At 34.1% G+C, this 22,153-nt stretch overlaps 3 protein-coding genes across 3 annotated transcripts; all 3 read left to right on the forward strand.

Moving 5' to 3' along the window:
* Positions 1-6,614: 6,614 nt before the first annotated feature.
* On the forward strand, positions 6,615-11,387 carry LOC131661528 (uncharacterized). Its single transcript, XM_058931099.1, has 7 exons — positions 6,615-6,871; positions 7,421-7,660; positions 7,788-7,888; positions 8,231-8,327; positions 8,718-9,188; positions 9,525-9,862; positions 10,940-11,387. The coding sequence occupies exons 2-7, from the start codon at positions 7,504-7,506 to the stop codon at positions 11,153-11,155; spliced, it is 1,380 nt and encodes a 459-aa protein (XP_058787082.1). The 5' UTR covers positions 6,615-6,871; positions 7,421-7,503; the 3' UTR covers positions 11,156-11,387.
* A 1,510-nt stretch (positions 11,388-12,897) lies between these two features.
* LOC131661530 (meiosis-specific protein ASY1) lies at positions 12,898-18,847 on the forward strand. The gene is made up of 22 exons (XM_058931102.1): positions 12,898-13,046; positions 13,142-13,198; positions 13,756-13,852; positions 13,945-14,013; positions 14,097-14,189; positions 14,324-14,450; positions 14,550-14,619; positions 14,721-14,762; positions 15,037-15,165; positions 15,249-15,353; positions 15,470-15,512; positions 15,595-15,636; positions 15,847-15,971; positions 16,110-16,122; positions 16,214-16,293; positions 16,378-16,479; positions 16,934-17,084; positions 17,165-17,244; positions 17,321-17,378; positions 17,496-17,656; positions 17,771-17,911; positions 18,007-18,847. Exons 1-22 carry the CDS (start codon positions 13,044-13,046, stop codon positions 18,058-18,060), a joined length of 1,842 nt encoding a protein of 613 aa, XP_058787085.1. The 5' UTR covers positions 12,898-13,043; the 3' UTR covers positions 18,061-18,847.
* Positions 18,848-19,302: 455 nt separating this feature from the next.
* Positions 19,303-20,827, forward strand: LOC131661529 (REF/SRPP-like protein At1g67360). Its single transcript, XM_058931101.1, has 3 exons — positions 19,303-19,525; positions 19,602-19,838; positions 20,192-20,827. Exons 1-3 carry the CDS (start codon positions 19,511-19,513, stop codon positions 20,630-20,632), a joined length of 693 nt encoding a protein of 230 aa, XP_058787084.1. The 5' UTR covers positions 19,303-19,510; the 3' UTR covers positions 20,633-20,827.
* The last annotated feature ends 1,326 nt before the right edge of the window (positions 20,828-22,153 follow it).

Genomic DNA, 22,153 nt, shown 5'->3' on the forward strand with positions numbered 1-22,153 from the left:
TTCGGATGAGTCCAAAAAATATCTCGGACCATAACTCTATCGTCGCATGTTCGATACCGTGACACGTATTTGTTACCATCCAACAATTTCAACAATTTTTGCATCTCACTTCTATCTCCCCTGTCCTCCTTATTATTGCGGTACCGAATGTTATACAATTGCCTTATATTTGATACGTTATCGGGTTCCTTCCATTTCAATGTGGCAAGTATATTTTTTCGGTTGGACAAGATTCAGGGACATGTCACTAATGCATGTCTTCTCTTTCGGTTTGAGCCAACATACATTAGGATGACCTTGTAACTTTGAGCACAAATCATGGTTATGCAAACCACAAATACTAAGTTTCCACTTCTTGCTAGCCAACATATAACCACAAATTTTAAATGAACACTCGCATTTTCTAACACTTGTATTAGAGGAGTATGGTATTTCCCGCTTCTTTTGCACAACATTGTTACGAAAGTGTTTCTTCTTGTCGTACCATTATTCGATCTTCCTATTACCATACAAAAACCAAGGTTTGTTGCATTCCTATGAATCCATATGAGCATACTTTCACGATCATCAAACTCTTGCTTGTTATTAAAGTCGCCGCCGACATCTACCGCCTTTACAGCTACCCCTTCAACATTCGAAGAAATAAATTGCAGAAGGAACTAATTCTCTTGAAATATTGTCGGGGTGCACCATACCTATTTATAAACATTAACAGAAATAACACAAAATCACAAGACTGCTGAAAAAACAGCACAGACACGTTCCGTAGATGCACCTCTAGAACGTGTTCATCTTCAACATGTTCCGTATATGTACCGAATTTTCGAAGTTTCCAGCTTAAGATCAATGATTCCTTCTGGTTTGCTAGCACACCTTTCATACAATTCCAAATGCTCATTTGCAGTTATTGCTTCAATGATTTTGATGATGCCTGGGGCTGTTGTGAAATTTGTTGAGCCTCCAGCTGCTGTATCAATTAACTGTTTTGTTTTCATTCTGAGCCCATTGACAAATACTTGCATCTGTTCAGTCTTGTCCATATTGTGAGTGGGACATGCTGCTAGAATTCTTTTGAATCTTTTGTAGGCATCTCCTAAGGGCTCACCCTCCTTCTGCTTGAAGTTCAGGATGTCATACCTCTTCCGTATAAATACAGATGTAGGAAAATACTCATTTAAGAAAGCTTTTTCCATCTCTTCCCATGATGTAATGCTGCCTGCTGGAAGGGAATAAAACCATTCTTCTGCTTCTTCTGCCAAGGTGAATGGGAACATTCTCAGCTTCTTGGCCTCTTCTGTATGACCTTCGATTTTTAAAGTTGTACTCATGGTCAGAAACCTCTGTAAGTGCTTGTTTGCATCTTCATTAACCTTTCCGGTGAAAGGCTTTCTTTCGAGCTGAGTGATGGTGCTTGGATGCAATTGAAAATTAGGAACATTCACCGGTTGGTTGACAATAGTTAGTCTTCCTCCCGGTGTGTTTCTTGCACCATAGTCTCCGAGAAGTCTCTCTGGTGGTGGTACCTCGCCCATGATCTCTTCTTCACTTTCGATATCTGAACCAGAATGAACTGTAATCACTTCTTCCTCGGATTCCAGTTTAGCTTGACGAGCTTGTTTGCACCTTGCGTGCAAAGTCCTTTCAATTTCTGTGTCAAAAAGAAATTCTGCTGAGGGAAAATTCCTCGAATGTCGATCTCAAGGACTGCGTGATATTATAGAGTTGATAGGAATTCAATTAAACAAAAATCCTTGGGGGTTTTGGTTTTATAATTACGAATTAAAATGCAAATAAACTTAAAAAGGTTGATTTGGCCAAATATGAGTAACATGCCAGGGTAGGTGTGTGCATTAACATGTAGCAATTCTGAACCCTTGTTTTACTAACAAAATTCAACTTATCAATTACCGGTTCTTAAGGGTATTTGCTCCTAAGTCCTTAGTGGGCAAACCTTTGAACATTGAAATCCTAATCCCAAAGTCCTTCGAAATTAGTGATCAAATCAAGTATTATTATAATCAAGAACAATCCGGTTACTATAGGGTATCCCTAGTCCTAGGTGATATCTACTATAGTATAATGGTATAAAAATCCTAACAATGGAGGTCAATCCTAATTGTCAGTCAGAAATCAATCCAGTTGGTCTGACGAGGAAAACATTAAAAACCTTATACCATTAAATTGAACGTGAAAGAGAAATATGTTATTAAAATTCGGAATTCAAAATCATCACAAATGTTAATCAGGGACACCCCCTAGCATTTGGGGGTTTAGCTACTCATATCATCCAAAGAAATTACAAAGATATCAAATAAAGACATTGCAATAGAGATGATGAACTTTGATCTTCAATGGCTTCCGCTCATGAGAGTTCTCTGTTCTTCTCCAATTGCATAGGCTTCTTCTCTCAATCCTCCAATTCTCCGTGTGGCAAAAAGATCCCTAATTCATCTTGAAAACTCTCCTAAATAGTGCAGACTCACTTAAGTTTGTTGGAAATCCCGAAAACACCCTTGCAGGCCAACCACTGAAAAAATTCATAAAAATCACTGAAATCAGCGTCAAACCCAACACGGACCGTGTTGAGCAACACGGGCACCCGTGTTGGTCCACTGTTATATTTTTTTTCATCATGAAGTCCCAGGCTTAGCAACACGGGTCGTGTTGAGCAACACGGGCACCGGTGTTGCACCACTATTTTTACTTTCTTTTCACACTTTGTTCCAGCGCTCTTCCTGACACGGCCCGTGTTGAGCAACACGGCCACCCGTGTCAGGCCTCCTAAATCATACTTTATGAACTTCCTCGAAACTCCGAGTTTTGCACTGATTTATTCCAATTTATCCATATGCGCCTGAAAACATTAAAACACACAACCAAAGCATAAAATGACGAATAATAACAAAAAAACACTAAATAAAATAACTTAAAGATACTTAAAAACAACGGTAAATATATGTGTGAAAACCACTGATCAGATACTTCCTTAGCCTTTTATACTCATGCTTAGAATTTGGGGTATTACATTAAAAAAGATTTCCCCTAAATTGGGTTCTTCGCATACAATGGTAGCAAAAGAATTATAGTAACAAAAATAAAAAATAAAAGTTGCTTTAGTCTATACGGTGCTAAAATAAAACTTCAATATAAAAAATTATCTCCCTAACAATGACGCCAAAAAATTTGATGCAAGCCGCAAGTGCACGACAACACAAATTAGTACAAAAGATATCAAACCACAAGGAGATATTGTTTGATTACCAATTTTTTACTATAGTGTTGTAAAGCTAATGAGATCAAAATGTTTAGGTTTTAGTGTTGACGAAAAAAATAACAGAAATAAAAGACACAATATAGGGGTACAAGACTACCTATCCCGACTTACCCAATTAACTCTCCGAATTTGAACAAGAGAAAAACAGAGCGAGTTATAAAATATAGACAAAATTGTACAACATATACTTTTGTAGCGTGTGTACTTTATCTAATGAATAATTCATCTCTTTTCGCTAACCCAAATGTTTCATCTAATAACATTTATTTGGCACGACTATAAGGCTTTCTCAACTGAGAGCAAGATACCCATTCAGCGTTGCCTCGAACTCGATTGTTTAGCAATCCGCTTTCGGATACTGATTCATACCCTTTTAGTGTATGATCAGTATCTGAGTTTCCTCGACTTTCGCAAACAACACACATTTATTTAAGTGTTTGGACTTTAAAATAACAGTTGCTCTTATTTTTCTCATTATTCATATATGGATTATTCAACCAGGATTCGTCATAATATAGATCTACTCAGACATAATTAGAGACATTACAATCGGGTACATGTCACTTACTCGATAACCCGCTTGTCTTCTGGTATTGCAAGAAACAAGCAAGTGTAGCGCTATCCATAATTAAGGTAGAATATGTTGTTATAGGTATTTGTTGTATGCAAATTATATGGATGAAACATCACTTGAGTGATCATAGTATTAATCTTGGTGTTATCTCAATAAAATATGAAAGCACTAGCGGTATAAACCTCACAAAAATTTTAGTACTTCACTCGCAAACTAAACACACTGAGGTTTGACACCCTTTCATAAGAGATCATGTTGAATAAGGGGACTGCTTAATTGAGTACGTGTCTTCATTTAATCAACTAACATATATTTTTACTAAGTTTAATCCTAAATAAAATTTCTTTTTCATAAGAACTAAATTAGGAATATTAAGTCAATAAGGAAGAGATTAATACATGTTGAATGTATATTCCTAATCTTCTCCTTACCTTTATCTATATGGTATACATGATCTATATTACTTTGTATTTATTTTTTCTTATTTGATAATGCATAAGGAGGAAAAGTATACTATATGTTTGAGAGTTTGCAGGGGAGGGGAGGGAAGACTTTCGAAAATGAATTTTTTAAAAAATATAGAAGAAAATTTGACTTTTCTTGAAAAAATTATTTTGTATAGAATGATATAAAAGTGTTTATCATTACTATATGGAAGTAACTAGTTGGCTACTAGCTTAAATAATCTTTTATGAGTGTAGTTTACACTAGATAATCAATTATCATACAAGGGTTAATCAATTATCTTTTTTGTAATGACACTTAAACGATTAAGAGAGCTTATAGTCGATTAATGACGAGTAACTTTAAAACTTTCCATATTTAAACTACATAATCGACCAAACACAACTAGCTTATAATCGATTACGAGCATTGAAAAAAACCATGAATTATTTTAATTTTTGAGCTATAGTTGTCATATATAAATGAGACTTCTCATTAGAAATCACACCATAATTCATATTTCTACTATCCTTTTCTTATTTTCTATATTATCTCATTTTATATTTTCTCACTAAATTTGCCTTAGTGCCTTAAGAGTGAAAAATACTTCAGAGTGTTTTTGGTTGTACTAGTGTTTATGCTTAAGTGTTTTTCATCAAGAGTGCGATTCTCTTGCTTGATATCTTTGACTCTTGAGATTGTCCTGGTATAATCTATGTTTGACTATTGAGATTGTCATGTTAAAATTATCAGTTTGGTCCATGAGATTAGCCAATAAAATCTCATTTTGGTTTGTGAGCTCACCCATCAAAAACTCTATTTGGTCCCGGGGATCAACATGTGTAAAATCTCTCATATTTGTAATAAGGTTTGTGGGCATATCCATGAAACACGAAGACATTATTGAAGGGTACTATGAGATACGATATCATCATGTTTAGTAGTGAACAAAGTGGTTCTTAATGACCATGTCGACAGCAAGGTATGTCTTTACTTTAGCAGTATGACCTATTTGTTGTAAATCGCCGGTTTAGTCCATAACGACCATGTCGACAACTGAATCAGAGTACACGACGACATGTGAATCTTCCAAAGAAACCTTACAGATTACAAGATTTGTGAGAGAATTGTGTGTTGAACAAGATGGAATTCAATTGCAATGTGATAGCCAAAATGTCATTCATTCAACAAACAATCATGTGTCTTACAATAGTACCAATCATATTGATGCAGGGTTTCAAAATACCATAGTGTTACTTTTTAGACATATATCACTAAAAAATATTTGTACTTTAGTGAATGTAGTTGATATATTGACAAAGTCAATCATTAATTAATGACAAGTTTGGATATTGTTTTGACTAGATACATATGACAAATAAGAGGTGTATCTTCCTAGATGTTAGGATGAATCATTATACATGAAGTCTCAGTAGGAATTTGATATTCGTCATAATGAAGATTGTTGAGTACGACTAATACTGTGGAGATTATTATAATTATAGATATACATTTGTCGTGTGTAATTGGAGGCTACAATTTATGTAAACTGAAACCCAATATTAAACTTGTTACAACAAAATTATAATTCATAAAACATAAATAAAAGGAACTATATCCGTTTTATAGCAACTGAAGTAGACACTTTTAACCGAACTATTTTAACAAAAATCAATCATATTCCTTATTTTTTTAAATTTTATTTATTTTTAATCTTTTATACTAACTAACTGCTGTTATAAAAGTGTTTCTCCCTTTTACTTATACTTATCCTAGTCATTTCATCCAACTTACATCTGTTTTTGTTTTGCTTGACTATTTAACTTCCAACCTTGTGTGACATATTTGTTCAGCATATTTTTAAATATCTTAGTATGTACCCTTAAACCACAACATAAGATAACAAAATACTCTAATTAAAAAGCAAATGAACATTAATTAATCCCTTTTATCAACAAATTCCCGAAAGCATAAAGCATCAACCAGTAACCGAAGGAAAGCTATACGGCGAAATGAAAAAAAAAATTTCGATTTTGAATTTCAAAATTCAAAATTCACACACAAAGTGAGGAAGCTTATTAATGACCCGTGAATCTCACTCCCTTACAACGGGCAAAATAAGCTGGCTATTCAGACACGTGCCCGTCCACATGAGCGGGTAACACTCCACGAACACCCTCGCGTGTATGTTTCATACGTGTAAGAAAAACCCATTCCAAATTTCGGTGGACAATAACAAACCATAAAATTAAATAATAAATATTTCTTAGACAAAATAAATAAATAAATAAAAATTCAGTCTCACCATCGCTTATTTTGATAAAATATTTTTTTCATCCTTTGTTTTCCCTCTCACCGTCTCATTGGAGGGAAAACATCGAAAATTTTGTACTCTGCCTCCAGTAAACTAATCTAGGGTTTTGTTAATCTATTTCTTCAGCTTATTTTCTCCGAACTGATTCTGTAGCATTTTTCGTTCTGCTAGTCTTTTTTTATTTGTGTTTACTCGTTGAAAAAGTAAAGTTGTTCTGAATGCGATTCTTGCTGCGAGAGCTTATCGATTTTGATTTTCGCATCAGGTATCTTTGATTTCTTCCGAATCTTGTTCGTTTAGCATATAATTGTGTTTATTACTCTATTAATTACACGTTCTGTTAATGGGTCTGTTGTAGTTTTAGGGTTTTATGTTCGAATTTTGAATGCCGTCACTGCAATTGGTGTGGGATGGTTGATTATTTGTGCTTTTAGGGTTTTTATCAGTTTGAGCTTGTTAATTTTGATAGATGTGCGGAATTCTGGTGATTAGAGAGGCCTGTGTTTGGATGAAGTGACTAAATCTTTAATAATTTGGCTGATGTTTTGATGAATGAATAATTGTAATTTATAACTATAGGAATACATTTGAACTTAGAAGTTACAATTTTGAAAATTTGAACATATGAAAGTAAATCTCAGTTTTGTACATCATGAAAAAATATTGTTTATTGAAGTGATTCATTCTCCTTGGTGGTGTACACATTTTTTCTGTTGAGTTATAGGTGTACCTCTAAAATTTTATGTAGTTTTTACTAGTTTGTCTTCAATTGGAAAGGATCACTAATACTATGTTCCTGGATGCATCTTATTAGGATTATTGTTCTGGAACTTCATTTGCTGCTTTGATTACTCCCACTGAAGTCGGTTAGATTGTATAACATAATTGGAAGTAGACATGCAAACCAAGAAAAAAGCCTCCAGGCGAAATGCTACCCGAGAGTGCGTTTCTCCTAGGGCTTCAAGAGCACAGAAGAAGGTCTCTGAAAATGGCCAGGTGGTTGAAAAGAAAGTGGCAGATTTAATTACATCTTCTGCAAGAAAGATTAAACCTGGTAAGTTATTGGTAATAGTTGTTTCTGTTTTTACGTTATGTTCAAACTTCAAAAAAATATTTTGTCAAGCAGTTAGAATATAATGGTTGATCAACTTATTTTACTTGTCCCCTTGGTGTAACATCAGCTTGCGCTATTGAGAATAAAGCTGTAGAACCAATGCCCATAACTCTTTTGGATAACAAGAACGGCACTGAAGCAGTTGACGGTGTTTCAGTAGATTTTGAGGTAATTTAACTAGACCGACTTTTCACTTGTTTAGTCCTACTGTTTCTCTATTTTCAAAACAAAAAAGACTGTTTCTCTCTATGCGCATGCAGGCTACTCCATATCTTTTGGTTTAAAGCTGTTTTCGGATCTTTTACCAAATACGCAATAACTAATTTTCAAGGCAGAACAACTTTTTATCTATCTCAAGTGTAGTGATTTTAAGAAGGTTCTGACATACACTAGCATGATTAGTAAATGCTTTCTGAAAATCAAATTTCAATTTGAAGGGATTCACTATAAAATGATGGATGTTCTCTTTAATGCCTTTTCTTCTTCTAAACATTTACATTACTGTTTCAGGGTTGTAACGAGCAAGCTCTACCTCTGGAGACTGGAACTATATTTTCTCCTGGGTTTCACTTATCTAAAGGTTCTGGAGGAAAGGTTGCTGACAGAGGTAAATGTAACCTTTTTTTTCTGGTTGTTCCTACAATCTTCCTAATTTTAACATGATATTTAAATGTTTGGCTTTGATATGTTTTTTGTTCTTTATCTTTTTGTTGAATATTTTGTTTTGGTCATTCCTAATTTTAATATGATATTCAAGTGTTTTGGCTTTGATATGTTTTTTGTCCTTTATCTTTATTGAAAATTTTTTTTTTGGTCCTTTATTTTTTTATTTGATTTGTTTTAGTCCTTTATCTTTCTACATTTAAGTAATATAAGGAACTACAACGAATACAAAGTATTAAGGACTAAACAAATATTTGGTAAAAGGCAAAAAACTAATTTTCAGCCTAAATTTTTCATTATTAAATTTTCATCTTTTACTTTTATTTCTATGTAGTTGATTTTGTCCAAATATTTCGGTGTGAGGATCAAAAAAGAATATCTCTCGACCAAGAAGTAACACAGTTACCACAGGAGGATGCAGGAGATGACCATGTTAGTCAAGATTTTGACTCTGCCATGGAAGTAGACATAAACAATTCGTCAAATGTGCTTGCTATAAGCACAAAAACTGTCAATGGTAGCAGTTCTGATTTTGATGGAAATGGTCTTTCCGTGGAAGTTCCTTCCATATATCTTGCCATGAAAAACTCAAAGCTGGAATGTATTGATGAGCATGGTCAGGACTCTGTATCATCTGATATGTGCCCAGAAGATGATGAATTTGAGGATTATGACGATTTTGACCCTTACCTATTCATAAAGACTTTACCTGACTTATCAAGGGTTGTTCCCACTTTTAGACGGATGTTGCTACCTAAGCAGACTCGGAGCTGCCCTCCTATTACTCTTGTTCTGGACTTGGATGGTAAGAAAGTCATATCCCTATTTTAAGTTGCTAATTAGATGCCTTAACTTTAAGTCATCAAGGTTTCTTAAGGTTGCTGCTTTATATAATTTTTGGTTGTGAGTTCTAGACTCAATTGGTCTGCATTTAATTAAAGTAATCTTGTATTCTGAAGCTATCCAACTGTGTGAAAATGCTTGCTTGACAGTAAACATGTTTTTATTTTTTATTTTATTAAGTGGTAAATGTATTTATCCTTTCTTCCTGTTTGGGTTTTCTATTTTCCTTTTCTCTTGCACAAACATTTGGCTGAACTGCTAATTTAATGTTTTGTTTATGGTATTTTATTCTCTGCAGAAACTTTGGTGCATTCTACCCTAGAACCTTGCGAAGATATAGATTTTACTTTCACTGTGAATTTTAACTGTGAGGAGCACAATGTCTATGTGCGCTGCCGTCCTCACCTAAAAGATTTCCTTGAGAGAGTTTCTGGTCTTTTTGAAATTATTATATTTACAGCCAGTCAAAGTATTTATGCTGAGCAACTCCTAAATGTGCTTGATCCAAAGCGGAAGATATTTCGCCATCGTGTATTCCGTGAATCCTGTGTTTATGTGGAGGGGAATTACCTCAAAGATTTAACAGTGCTTGGTCGTGATTTAGCACATGTTATAATAATCGACAACTCCCCACAGGTATGTTTATTGTATTGTACATTTTGGCTTTGAGATCGTTATTTCGCTCATTATGGCTGACAGTTGTAACATGACGCCCTAATAGTTGCATCTGGAACCTCCCTCCCTTTCCCCAAAATAATCATTTGGTGTCTGTATACCCTGTGAACACCCGAGCCGATTATTCTCTAAATACTACTTTGTAATGCTAAAAATTACTTGGATACCTCAACCAACTATATGCTTTTACAAATAGATACCTACAACTTTGACTTTGTTTTAAACAGCCTCAACTTTAGTTATTTCCTAGAATTTGGGTTGGGCCTAACTAAACTTTACAAAACCGGCTTGTAAGTTAAAACTGTCTTGTAAGTTGAGGTTTGCCCAAGCTTTAATATAAACAGCCATACCTTTAGGCAGCTTGGGACGAAGACCACCCCTTCATATCAACTTATGCGGTTTTAGTTATTTTTATGAGACAGCCGCTTGTTGATTTGGGCTTAACTGAACAGATCTTGATGTTTCATCTTTATCAGATTTGAACTATTTATTTTATTTTTTATTTTAAGAATCATGTTATTTAATTTATTTGTATTTTAAGAGTCATCTTTAACAGATTTTTGAACCATTCACTTATCTTGGTCAGTGTTATAAAAATGGACTCATGCTAGCTAGTCAGATTGAGAAACGTTTAGTGGCCAAACTAGTAACTTGGTCGGCTGAAAATCATTCGAGTAGAAAATCGGTCTAAATTTTATAACATTGGTCTTAATTGTTTTTTAATTTGGTTAGTATAAAATGTCAAATATGATTTTAAAATAAATAATACAAAGCAATTAGATGTGTTCAATGAAAGTTTAGGATTGTAACGAGCAAAACTTTAAGACATTGAAGATAGATTTAAATTTCAATTGTGTTTATTTGGAGAAGGCTTAAAATTTTAGGAACTTTTATGTACCTTCTCGTAAGTAGTAAATATCTGTTAACATAATAAAAAACCAGGTTACGACCTGTACAATTTTATAATTTGGCTTTATTTAAACATAAATGACCAGACATAGCTCTTGATATTTTACACTGTTGTTTATTTTGTTCCAGGCATTTGGGTTCCAAGTGGACAATGGAATACCGATTGAGAGTTGGTTTGATGATCCTTCAGATAGAGAATTGCTTGTATTGCTTCCTTTCTTGGAGAGTTTGGTAGGAGTTGATGATGTCCGACCCCAAATTGCAAAAAAGTTCAAGCTCCGGGAGAAAATTGCTGCAGCTGTGCATCCTTTAAATACTAGTAGAAGAGTTTTCTTGTCTGAATAAATTGTGTATTGAACAATGTTTAGGAAAGGAAAGCACTTTTTGTATTTTATAACATTCTTGTTCTTCTATTGTGATATTAACAACATCTTTCTCTTTGTTGTTGAGGTTGTAATGATAATATTGAACTAAAAAAAGGGGGAAAATATGAGTGTAAGCGTGTCCAAACTAGTGCGGAGGATGACTGGTTGATTGTCATCCATGGTAATAAAACCCCCCTAATTGATTATGGATATTTCTCTAGCCGTGTTTTGTGTTACTCTGGTGACCAGCTAGGCCTTCCTTCTAGGATTTCATGTAATATACTGGGCAAATCTGTTTTGATTTCTCTTGTTTGTCGAGTTCTGGATATAATGTTGTGCCAGAAGTTAGTGAGGTTTCTATACTACTATATATAGTTTTGTCTACATGCCTATCATGGTTACGAAAAGATTGTAAGAAATTGGATGTAAAAGACGTTGTGGAGAGCTATCAAGCAGTCTCCGGGAAAACAACACGGCATGAACATTTTTTCAATGATGATGTCAAAATTGAAGGACACTGCATACCATTGTATTAGATATATATATTTATTAGAAGAGTTAACAAATATTCTAATCAAAATTCGTTTCTTTAGTTCTACACCGATAACATTAATTCAATACATTGAATTTCCTTATAATTTTGTGAGATTTGCCTAAAAATATGTTGATAGAAAAAAAAACAACTTTTTTTAAATGCTTATCTTAATTGTATGACATGTGTTATATACCGTCATAAAGGTATTAGACAGTTCTATGATTTTTCTGATATGTTTCCTATGTGTGGCATGTAGTTAGGCTGAACCAAAGAGGGTGATTGGGGTCACAGGTCAGCTGAAATGGGAGAGAGGAAAGAGAAAAGGGAATTTTTTTTATTTTGTTTTGTTTTAGCATGGAGAGTGTACTATTAAATGTGATGAAACTCACATTTAAAAGTGACCCACCAAGACCAACTATATAACAGTTAGTAGTAGGATTGGCCAATAATTTGGCACGTGTTTTCAAAACATGTAAAAAGATAGGTATAATTCTGAATACCTCTGGTATTTGGTAAGTTTATTTATATATAAATTTCAATGCATTTTTATTGATTAAAATTTATATGGTTATATCAAATTTAATTGGAAACTACACAATTTCATATGAACTAATAACAATTCCATTTAAAAAGTATGTGTAAATAGAGTGTATTGTTACTTTATTATACTAACAATTTGAAAGAGTTTAGGGAAAATAGTTTTTGGAAATGAACCCCGTCAAAAAAAGATTTCGGAAATGAAAACATAGTGAGCAACTAATTAAGTACATAAAATAAACATTACACGGTCTTTATAAAAAATAAAAAAAAACTGCACGTGGATACTGGTTGATTTAGGAACTAGTGGCTTCTTTCGTGACAAATAATTATTAGAGACTAACCCCATAAAAAGATTTTAAACCAAAAATAATTTTTACTAATTCGAATTTGTAGCGTTAATTGGAATGGGGCTAGTGTAAACTATGTCAAAAATGTGAGAAGTAACGCATGTTGTTATCGTCTATATGATATTTGAGGCCGAAACAATGAGAATGGGACCCACAGTTTTTTCATTTTGGCGCCAATTCACTCACCAAACTTGCGTGACCAAGCAAGCAAGTAACTAACCATCCTCAAACAGAACGGCATATTTACATTTAAATTTTAAATTAAAAAAATAACAGCATCTGAACAAACTTTGAGCACCATTACCTTCGGCCTATAAATATCACACTTTTCTCACACTATCTCCCTCCACATTCCATTTGCGATTCAAATTTCATCACCAAGTAAACGAGAGTTCTCTTCTTCTTTTAACCTTTTTCCGAGCTTGTGACTCTCATCTTCAACTACCATGGCGAGTCCTGAAGTTTCTGAACCTTCTGTTCGTTTTTCTTCATCATCTTCTTGCTCTCTGTCACGGTTTCTTAGTTTTTCGTTTCATTTTTTCAGGTTGTTGCTCAGAAACTCAAGGAAGCTGAAATCACCGAGCAGGATTCACTTCTTCTGGTGATTAACTACCGATCAGATTTCATTTACGTTTCATATTTTGCACATTTTAATCTAATCGCATGAAATCATATGGATCTGAGTTTTTCTTCCGTTCAACTTCTGCATTTCAGTTCTTATTTTAACGTTTTCAGTGGATTTTGGATTTCTTCAGTTAGTTTCGTTTTCAAAACTGTATAAATCTTATGATTATTTTGTTGAATCTAATTCTACGGATTTCACTTGCTTATATAAGCAATCATCTAACATTTATTTCAGAAGTAAAAAAGTTTGATGCATCTTTGAAATGAAGTTACTATTTAACTGCTTTTATTTTCGTTAAGATCATATAGAATCTATAGATCTAGAAGTTTCTTAATGTTAAATTTCAGCACATTGTTGTTTCAAGTAATGACGAGGATATGTAATCTCTGTTTTATAAAGTTTGATTTGAGTCGCATGGAGATATGTTCATTTCATCCATCAGTTTCTTCAATATGAGATGCATTAATTTAACACTATGAATACTGAATCTGAAATTTGAAATTTCGTTTCTAATTTGAATTTTCATCTGCCAGACAAGGAACCTGCTCCGAATCGCCATTTTCAACATCAGTTATATCAGAGGACTATTTCCTGAGAAGTACTTCAATGACAAATCTGTTCCGGCGTTAGGTATTCCAATCATCTGCATTTCTTTTACCGTTTACTAGGAATATTCTAACACTTTTCGTTGAAATGATTCGATAACTATGCTTTTATGACAGAGATGAAGATCAAAAAGCTTTTGCCAGTGGATGCTGAATCTCGTAGACTGATTGATTGGATGGAGAAAGGCACGTTTAAGCTATTGTCTGATTGAATGTTTTCGAAGTTTGTAATGCTTATTTTAATTTGCTTTATTGTATTTATTTTCCAGGTGTTTATGATGCTCTACAGAAGAAATACTTGAAGACACTTTTATTCTGTGTATGCGAAGCAGTGGATGGACCGATGATTGAGGAATACGCATGTAAGATTTTGACAAATCTGATTTTCATTTTAGGAATACTGCTATATATGCTAGTGATACAATTTAGATTCAAGTTTAATTTAATTTGAGACACTTATGGAAGATTCATTAACATAACGAGTTTTCTCTTGCAGTTTCCTTTAGCTATTCGGATTCTGACAAGCAAGAGGTTTCCATGAATATCAACCGCACTGGAAGCAAGAAGCAGGGGGGAGCCTTCAAGTGTAACTCGGCTACAGATATTACTCCCCAGCAGATGAAGTAGTTGTCACAAAATAAAATATAATTTGGACCTCAAGTGGTCTTTTCTTATTATGATGATTAGACTAATATTATTTGTATGTGATGTATAAAATCCAGGAGTTCTGCTTGCAAAATGATTAGAACTCTTGTTCAGTTGATGAGAACTCTAGAGAAAATGCCTGAAGAGGTGAGTGAATTCCAATGCTTCGCTATCATATTATCACCACAACATTCACTCTTTTTAGTTCTTAATTTCAATACAAAATCTAAACTCTACTATTTTCTCAGCGTACCATTCTGATGAAGCTCCTCTACTATGATGATGTGACGGTATGTTATTTAATATAGAACAGAAAATATTAGCTGCTTAGAATTTGTTTGTAAAATTCTTTAGCCATCATATGGATTGTTGAACTGTTTAGACTCTAGACTTGGAATGTATTTTTTATTAGGTTATTGTTTAAACTGGGAAATGATTAAAACAACATCAATACAAAATGACAATATGTTTTGTTATGCACCTGGTGAACTTTTTAATGCTCTATTATGCTACTGTGCTGACTCATATAAGGGTGACTTCACACTATACTTGTCTTTCATGCAGCCAGCGGATTATGAGCCTCCATTCTTCAGGGAATGCTCAGAAGAAGAAGCGAATCATCTTTGGGTGAAAAATCCATTGAAAATGGAGGTCGGAAATGTAAACAGCAAGCATTTTGTCTTGGCTCTGAAGGTAATGGAAGGATATCCTGTTCATAGCCAAGTTTTAAATATGTTTCTAATGCTTTGCCAATGATTTCTTCTTCCATTTTATAGGTGAAGAGTGTGCTTGACCCTTGTGAGGATGACAATGAGGTTATCCAAGATGATATGAGTGATGATTCCATGCAAAATAATGAGTATTATGATACTGACAGTGAGGTAAGTGAGGATGTTGCTTGATATAGTCATTGCTGTTAAGATTTTGACAACTGTAACTTACCGACATGAACCAATAGTAACAGTGTTACTCAAGTTTGATATTTTACAATTTTCAGGTTGCTCATTCTCAAGGGGATCAATATATAGTTGCACCCATAGGTGATTAAGATATTTATTCTTATTGTTGCACAATTCATTTGATGCCCTCCAATATATTATTTTAATACGTAAACTATGACAGAGAAACAGCAAGCACAGGAAGATCCTGGTGAGATTGATGAAGGTAAAATAGGCTCTTAGTTATCTAACCGAAAATTGCTTGTGTGGATTTTGCATTTCATGTATTGTAAAACTGTCCCAGAGGAATAACAGTTATAGCACTTGTTTTTCTTTGGGCTTTAAAGTTTTCTTCTATTTCTGTACAGTTGTTATCACAATTAATAGGGCTATAAACCTTTAAATAAATATAGTTAACAAACTCTATTTCTTTCAGAGAATACCCAGGACCCTGTTGAAGATGAGCAACAATTGGTTCGAGTCAAGGAGTGGCTCAACTGTTGTCACTTGGATACCATTGATCTTACTGACGTTCTATCAAATTTTCCAGACATCTCAGTGGTAACCACCTTTTCCCCTTGACTATTCAGATTCTGGTTTTGCTGGTCCATTTTAAGATTATGGCCTACCTGCAATTTTAGTTCCTATTGTCCTCACCTTTTGTTAAATATAATTACAATTGAATTGTTTTACTTGCAGGTTCTGACTGAAGGTAGGAACTTCAATTATCATGTTCAATGTGCTGCGGTTTTCATGCTTTTCAATACTCTGTTGCTCTTGCTTGATTTTGTTTGGTTCTTTAGAGATCATGGACAACCTTGTCAAGGAAGGAGTGCTATCAAAAAAAGGGAATGACACCTATGCTATTATTAACAAGGACAAGGTTAATATTTTCACTTAGTTGAACAAACTTCGATTCTACTAATCTTTTTATATCTCTTTATTTATGATTGAATTTTATTGTCAGAAATCTGAATTTGAATTCACGGACGTGAAAGAAGAAACTGATGGTCAAATTCCTCCAGTCCCTGATAGAGGTTTGCAGGGTGAAGATCTCATCTACATGAAGGTGAGTTTTAATTTTTCCTTTTTTTTTTCCTTCTTCGTTTAATAGATATTTCTGAAGATCTTAGCTGACTTGTAAATTGTAATTATGCAACCTTGTCACAACATCTAGTGCTCAACAGCTTAAGTATAAAGGTGATGTTTCTTAGCCCAAAGGAAAGTATACTCTATTTAACCTTGGGCTAGAGATTGAATGAATTGATTCCATATTCAAATTAGATTTTATTTATTGCTCATTGTGAAATGTACCTTATATCTATATAAAAAATCCTGCATCATCTTAAGAGCTAGGAGATGGAGTCTGTAATCAGTAAGCAAAACGATGTATAATCATGGATCTCTTAAACCGCTTCCTTATGATAGGCGTCATTTGGTTATATGACTTCTTATCTATCTTAGAAGTTAGAACTATTCCTGTCATAGTATTAGTATATATTAATTAGTTATAAATATTTCAGGCTCTCTACTATACTCTTCCGTTGGCTTATGTATCGGTCCCAAAGCTTCAAAGCTCCTTCCAGGGAGAAGTAAGCCAAGCTGCAGCAAGAAAGATAATTGATAAAATGACCCGGGATGGGTTTGTTGAACCTAAAGGCAACAAAAGACTAGGTAAGAACTTAACAATCAATTAAAAGTCCTACTCTTTTTGTCTTCTGTTTTTGATTACTCTTATAACTTCTGTATATCAGGAAAACGTGTGATCCATTCTGAGTTGACCCAGAGAAAATTCATCGAGGTCCAAAAAGCTTTAGGTGCTGCTGAAGCTATGGTAATAACTGTGGAGCATTTTGGATTTATTAATTATATCATCGTTATGTTTACCAATCAAGTTTTAAAATTTACAGGATGTTGATGACTGTGGACCAAATATCAATTCCAAACAAACTGGTTACCGTATAAATGGTAAAGGCTGTCAATATTTTATATCCTACCTCAAACTCTGCCTAGCTTTTTAGTATAGATGATACTTAGTCACTAGTCAGCTTATATCTATCATATGCTTGCTTTCTTGGTAATCAGGAAGCAACCGAGACATCTCAACATGCGGAGTTCTCCACTCGATTGGATCAGATTTAACACGAATGAAAGTGACATCTGATACAGATAATGCTGACTCCATGAGTGGACCAAACATGCCAAAGGCAAAAGAGCCAGGGAGCACCCCGATAAGCAGGGCTGGGGTAAGTTATTTATTGACTGATTAAGTTTTCAGATTTTGCAATTTGCAACGCTAGCTTCTGTTGTTGAATGTTCACATGTAACTGATGATGTAAATTATTCTTGAATTATTACAGCCAGTTGCTTCAAGAGAGAGTTTTGCGCACAGGAAAGAGATCAGCACAGCAAATGCAAGTGGAATTGCAAATGAAGGAGACGCTGATACAATTATCTGCAGTAAATCGTCCCAGGACAAGCGCCCCAGGAAAACAAGCGCTGTAAACTCTGGCTTCCTTATTCCTTACACTGACCCTATATTAATATTGAGAGAAGTCTTTGTGTAATTTGGAAATGTTTTATCCTTCCATTGCAGGTCAAGGAACCTATCCATCAAAATATGAAGCGTCAGAAATCGCAGGCTACATGAATCTGATTTGTGGATCGCGCAGTATTTGTAGATGACAAACAAAAACTGATACGCATCTCAAACTTATATACCGTACAATTAAGCATTTGGCAATGCATACAGACGTAGAAATTAAGCTTTGCTGGAAAAACATTTTGTTTGCTTTCCTTGTTGATTTTTATGTAACTGGCATATGCTAAGTATTGCACTTTTACTTCATGGATTCTTACAAATTTTAGTTTATAAGACTCTTCCCACATCTTCCGGCTTTTTCTAATTGTTGTAGTTTCCTCATTTTCCATTTCATTATGCGGGTTGCAATTTATTATACTTTGAGAAATTACTAATTATCCGTAACTCAAATAAATTCCATAAAAACTTATGAACTAAGAAAGGTTTGGTTGGATGGAGGAACCTGTCAGAGCTGAATCTTTATTTAGGTAATCAAAACTGAAAATTGATAGCTATGTTGGGTATAATGAAGTGCAATTTGAAGCACTAAGAATGTGAGAAATCCAAAAGGGAGAAATGAAAACAAAAGCTACCGAACTTGGAACAGAGGAAAACCTATTTAGGTTCTTATTATGATCATGATGATCAATGTCAAAAGATGCCAAATACAAATGAGAGGTAAATATGCAATATATATGAGGAGTGTTGAATATATAAATAAACTAGTACAATTTAACAAGTTATCGGATCAATAAACCGAATCTATACCAGAGGAAAAAAAAACTCCAACATGAGTTCTGATAATTATACTTTATGTCATCACTCATACTATAATGCAAACGTTGGTCTATCTGAGTTACAATTTTGCATGTCCATGTTTTTCATGCAATCCAAATCCAATATTAATATTTTAAAATAATTGGAAGTTTTTATGGATGATATTATAGTTTTATAATAAGTTTAATATCAAATGCAATTATGTCTTCATATGGATTTTTAAGTCAAATGAATTTCATGTCTGAATGCTTTTGATTATTTTAAGAAACTTGGTCAACTAGTTTGTTATTCTAGACATAGAAATGGATTCGTACATGCAAATTTGACCCCTCAAAATACTCAATACGCATAGCGTGGCTACACAGTCGCGCAACTTCGAAGACTGTTTTCAAATTCAGAGAAACCGCCACGTGGCACGTGGAAATACCTAGTATGGTCTAGAAAGATCCCAAGGAGTCGGTGTAAATGTGGGGTCTACCTTGACGTACATAGAATGGTGTTTTGTTTTTAATTTGTTGTTGTGACAAAAGGATGAGATTTAGATGATCATATAAGCCGCCCCGTGCCCGAGTTTCAATCAATCTCAAAAGCAAGTTGAAAATATTCTCTCCAATTCTATTCGTCACCGTTGTTTCACTCTATTCTGTGTGCCTTTCGATTTGCAGTCTAAGTTATAGCTGTTTAATTATAAACATATTTGAACTCCATTAACAAACAAGTTCCATTACAGACAAACAAAGCAATGGAAACCTACGAGGTAGTTACCATGATTACTTTATCTTTTTTGCTTTTCTAAGGTGTGAAACAACCCTTGATTTTTTATGTGTATGCAGGTAAAAGGGAATACTGAGAACAAGAACCAAGATCTAAAACGCCTTGGGTTTGTGAAGATCGCTGCTATTCACACTTACGCGTTTGCCTCATATCTGTATGAATCCGCAAAGAAGAACTCAGGGTCTTTGAGATCGGCTGTTGAAACGGTAGAGGGAGCAGTAACCACTGTTATTGGTCCTGTCTACAACAAATTCAAGGATGTCCCTGATGATGTCCTAGTTTTTGTTGACAACAAGGTAATTCTCTCGATTAATAGTTTAATTTAGACTAAATCGGTGTTTTATTTGTATGTTTTTATTGAAAACAAGCTAGCTTTTGTATCTTAATTTTTTTTTATACCCTTCTTCACATCATTTGTTTGATATAGCTATTTTATTATAGATCTATAAGGAACTTTGACATAATACTCTGATTAAAACACACCACTTTGTGAAAAAAGTGAACATGATCTAGTATTCAAACATATTCTAGTCCGTGTTCTTCGATTTTCATGATAATGTTTGAATGAATTATTTGGTTTTGGTCCCTTAATTTATCAAGCGATCTGTGGCTGAGCTAACCAACTTGCACACATATATGATATGTGAAGGTGGATGAAGCTACTCACAAGTTCAACGAACATGCTCCTACTATTGCTAAGCAGCTTGCAGACAAAACCAAAACTTTGATTCAGAAAGCGACACATGAAGCAGGGAAAGCTGTGAATGTGGCTCAATCTGAAGGACCACGAGCAGCTGTACAGTATGTTGCTACAGAATCCAAGAATTTGCTGCTAATCAATTCAGTGAAGCTGTGGGCTGGACTCAACCAATTTCCACCATTCCATGCAGTTGCAGAAATGGCTATTCCAACCGCCGCTCACTGGTCTGAGAAATACAACCATGTAATCAAGGCAATGGCTGAAAAGGGCTATAGTTTTGTTGGTTATTTGCCTTTGATACCCGTTGATGATATATCTAAGGCATTTAAGCAGGGACAAGGTAATTTGAAAGGAGATGGAGAGGTTTCAGTGGAAAAGAAACTAGAATAATCTTGTTCTGTTTGAGTTTTAATTACTCATATACAAAATGCTTTAAGTGACTTTGTTTTCAGAGTTGAAACAATTTAGGCCTAGTTGTGGCTATCTATGTTTGAAGTTAGTAAGATCTTCTTGTAATTAATCCATAGTGATAGTAATGATGTAAATGTGCGATAAATGGTTATGAAGTTTTCTTAGTTTTGTTTATGACATGTACTATTGGCTATGAAGTCTAATTATAATGTTTTTTGTTTATGACATGTACTATTGGCTATGAAGTCTAATTATAATGTTTACAGAACTGTATCACATTTGCAATAATAGTGGTTGAATTGTCTTTGTCAATAACACCTGATAAAAATTTGTCGATTAACAAATGTGTATGAAATAAATACAAAATAGGAATTGCCTGCCATTTTTGAAATACTGTCCAGGTTTTGGCTGTTATTGTTATTATTAGTGGTTAGGTTGGTTGTGTTTCGATTTGAAATCCGCATAAATGAAGAGTGTACGTGTTGTTTATAAATTACCGGTAGTCTTTTTGTCCAATTTTTATTTTTTTTTTGTAAAGAGTGATGCTAATATCATATTGGATTAATATACCAAATGCTTCTCAAATGAATGAGAGCCGTTAGATTACATGGGGCAGTTGTGGATGGAGGTAGGCTTAAACAGTTAACTTTTGTCTTATTGTGATGCTAAACTTTCAGTACAATTTGTTTCCTTTGCTATTTGACAATATGTTTGAAGTTTTAGTGCATAGTGTTTCAAATTACTTTTACATTTTTCAATTGTCTTTTAAATATTAGTTTGTAAACATTAAATGCATATAAAAATTTGATATCCGACAAAAAGTGAGATAGCAAAAATCCCCTCCAACCTAGAAGTCGAGTTGTGTTTTGTCGCGAAGTCACGAGCTCAACAAGTAGGTGAATTCGGTAAATGAATGATTTTATCTAGAGTGAAGAATTCGCGAAGTCACAAGTTCAACAAGTAGGTGAATTCGGTAGATGAATGATTTTATCTAGAGTGAAGAATTCGCGAAGTCACGAGCTCAACAAGTAGGTGAATTCGGTAGATGAATGATTTTATCTAGAGAAGAATTCGATAGGAAACATATGTTGAACAAGTCAGTTAGTTAGCTTTTTATATGAATATTAATAGTTACCACTTTTTTACATGAATATTCAATAGTTACCACTTTTACATAGATTTTTTTTTTGTCTTTTCCTTGAGTTATTTTATATTCCAACAAATTGACATCAAAGAGTCTAGTTGCAATTCAATTGCTTAACAACGACAGATGGAAGCACAATCTTAAATCAATTTTCAACAAATCTATTGGTTTTCAAAGGTGAAAACTATGAGAGGTGAATTACACAAACGAGGGTCATTTTCATATTTTAAGATGTCGGGGAAAATGTGCAAGAAGGAGTCTCACCATTGAAAGCAAACACGACTAATGTTCAGAAGGTTGCACACAAGGAAAAGATGAAAAAGCTCTCTTCTTGATTCACCAGTATGTAAATCTAA

The sequence above is a fragment of the Vicia villosa genome, linkage group LG3 (assembly GCF_029867415.1).
Source record: "Vicia villosa cultivar HV-30 ecotype Madison, WI linkage group LG3, Vvil1.0, whole genome shotgun sequence".
Lineage (NCBI taxonomy): Eukaryota > Viridiplantae > Streptophyta > Magnoliopsida > Fabales > Fabaceae > Vicia > Vicia villosa.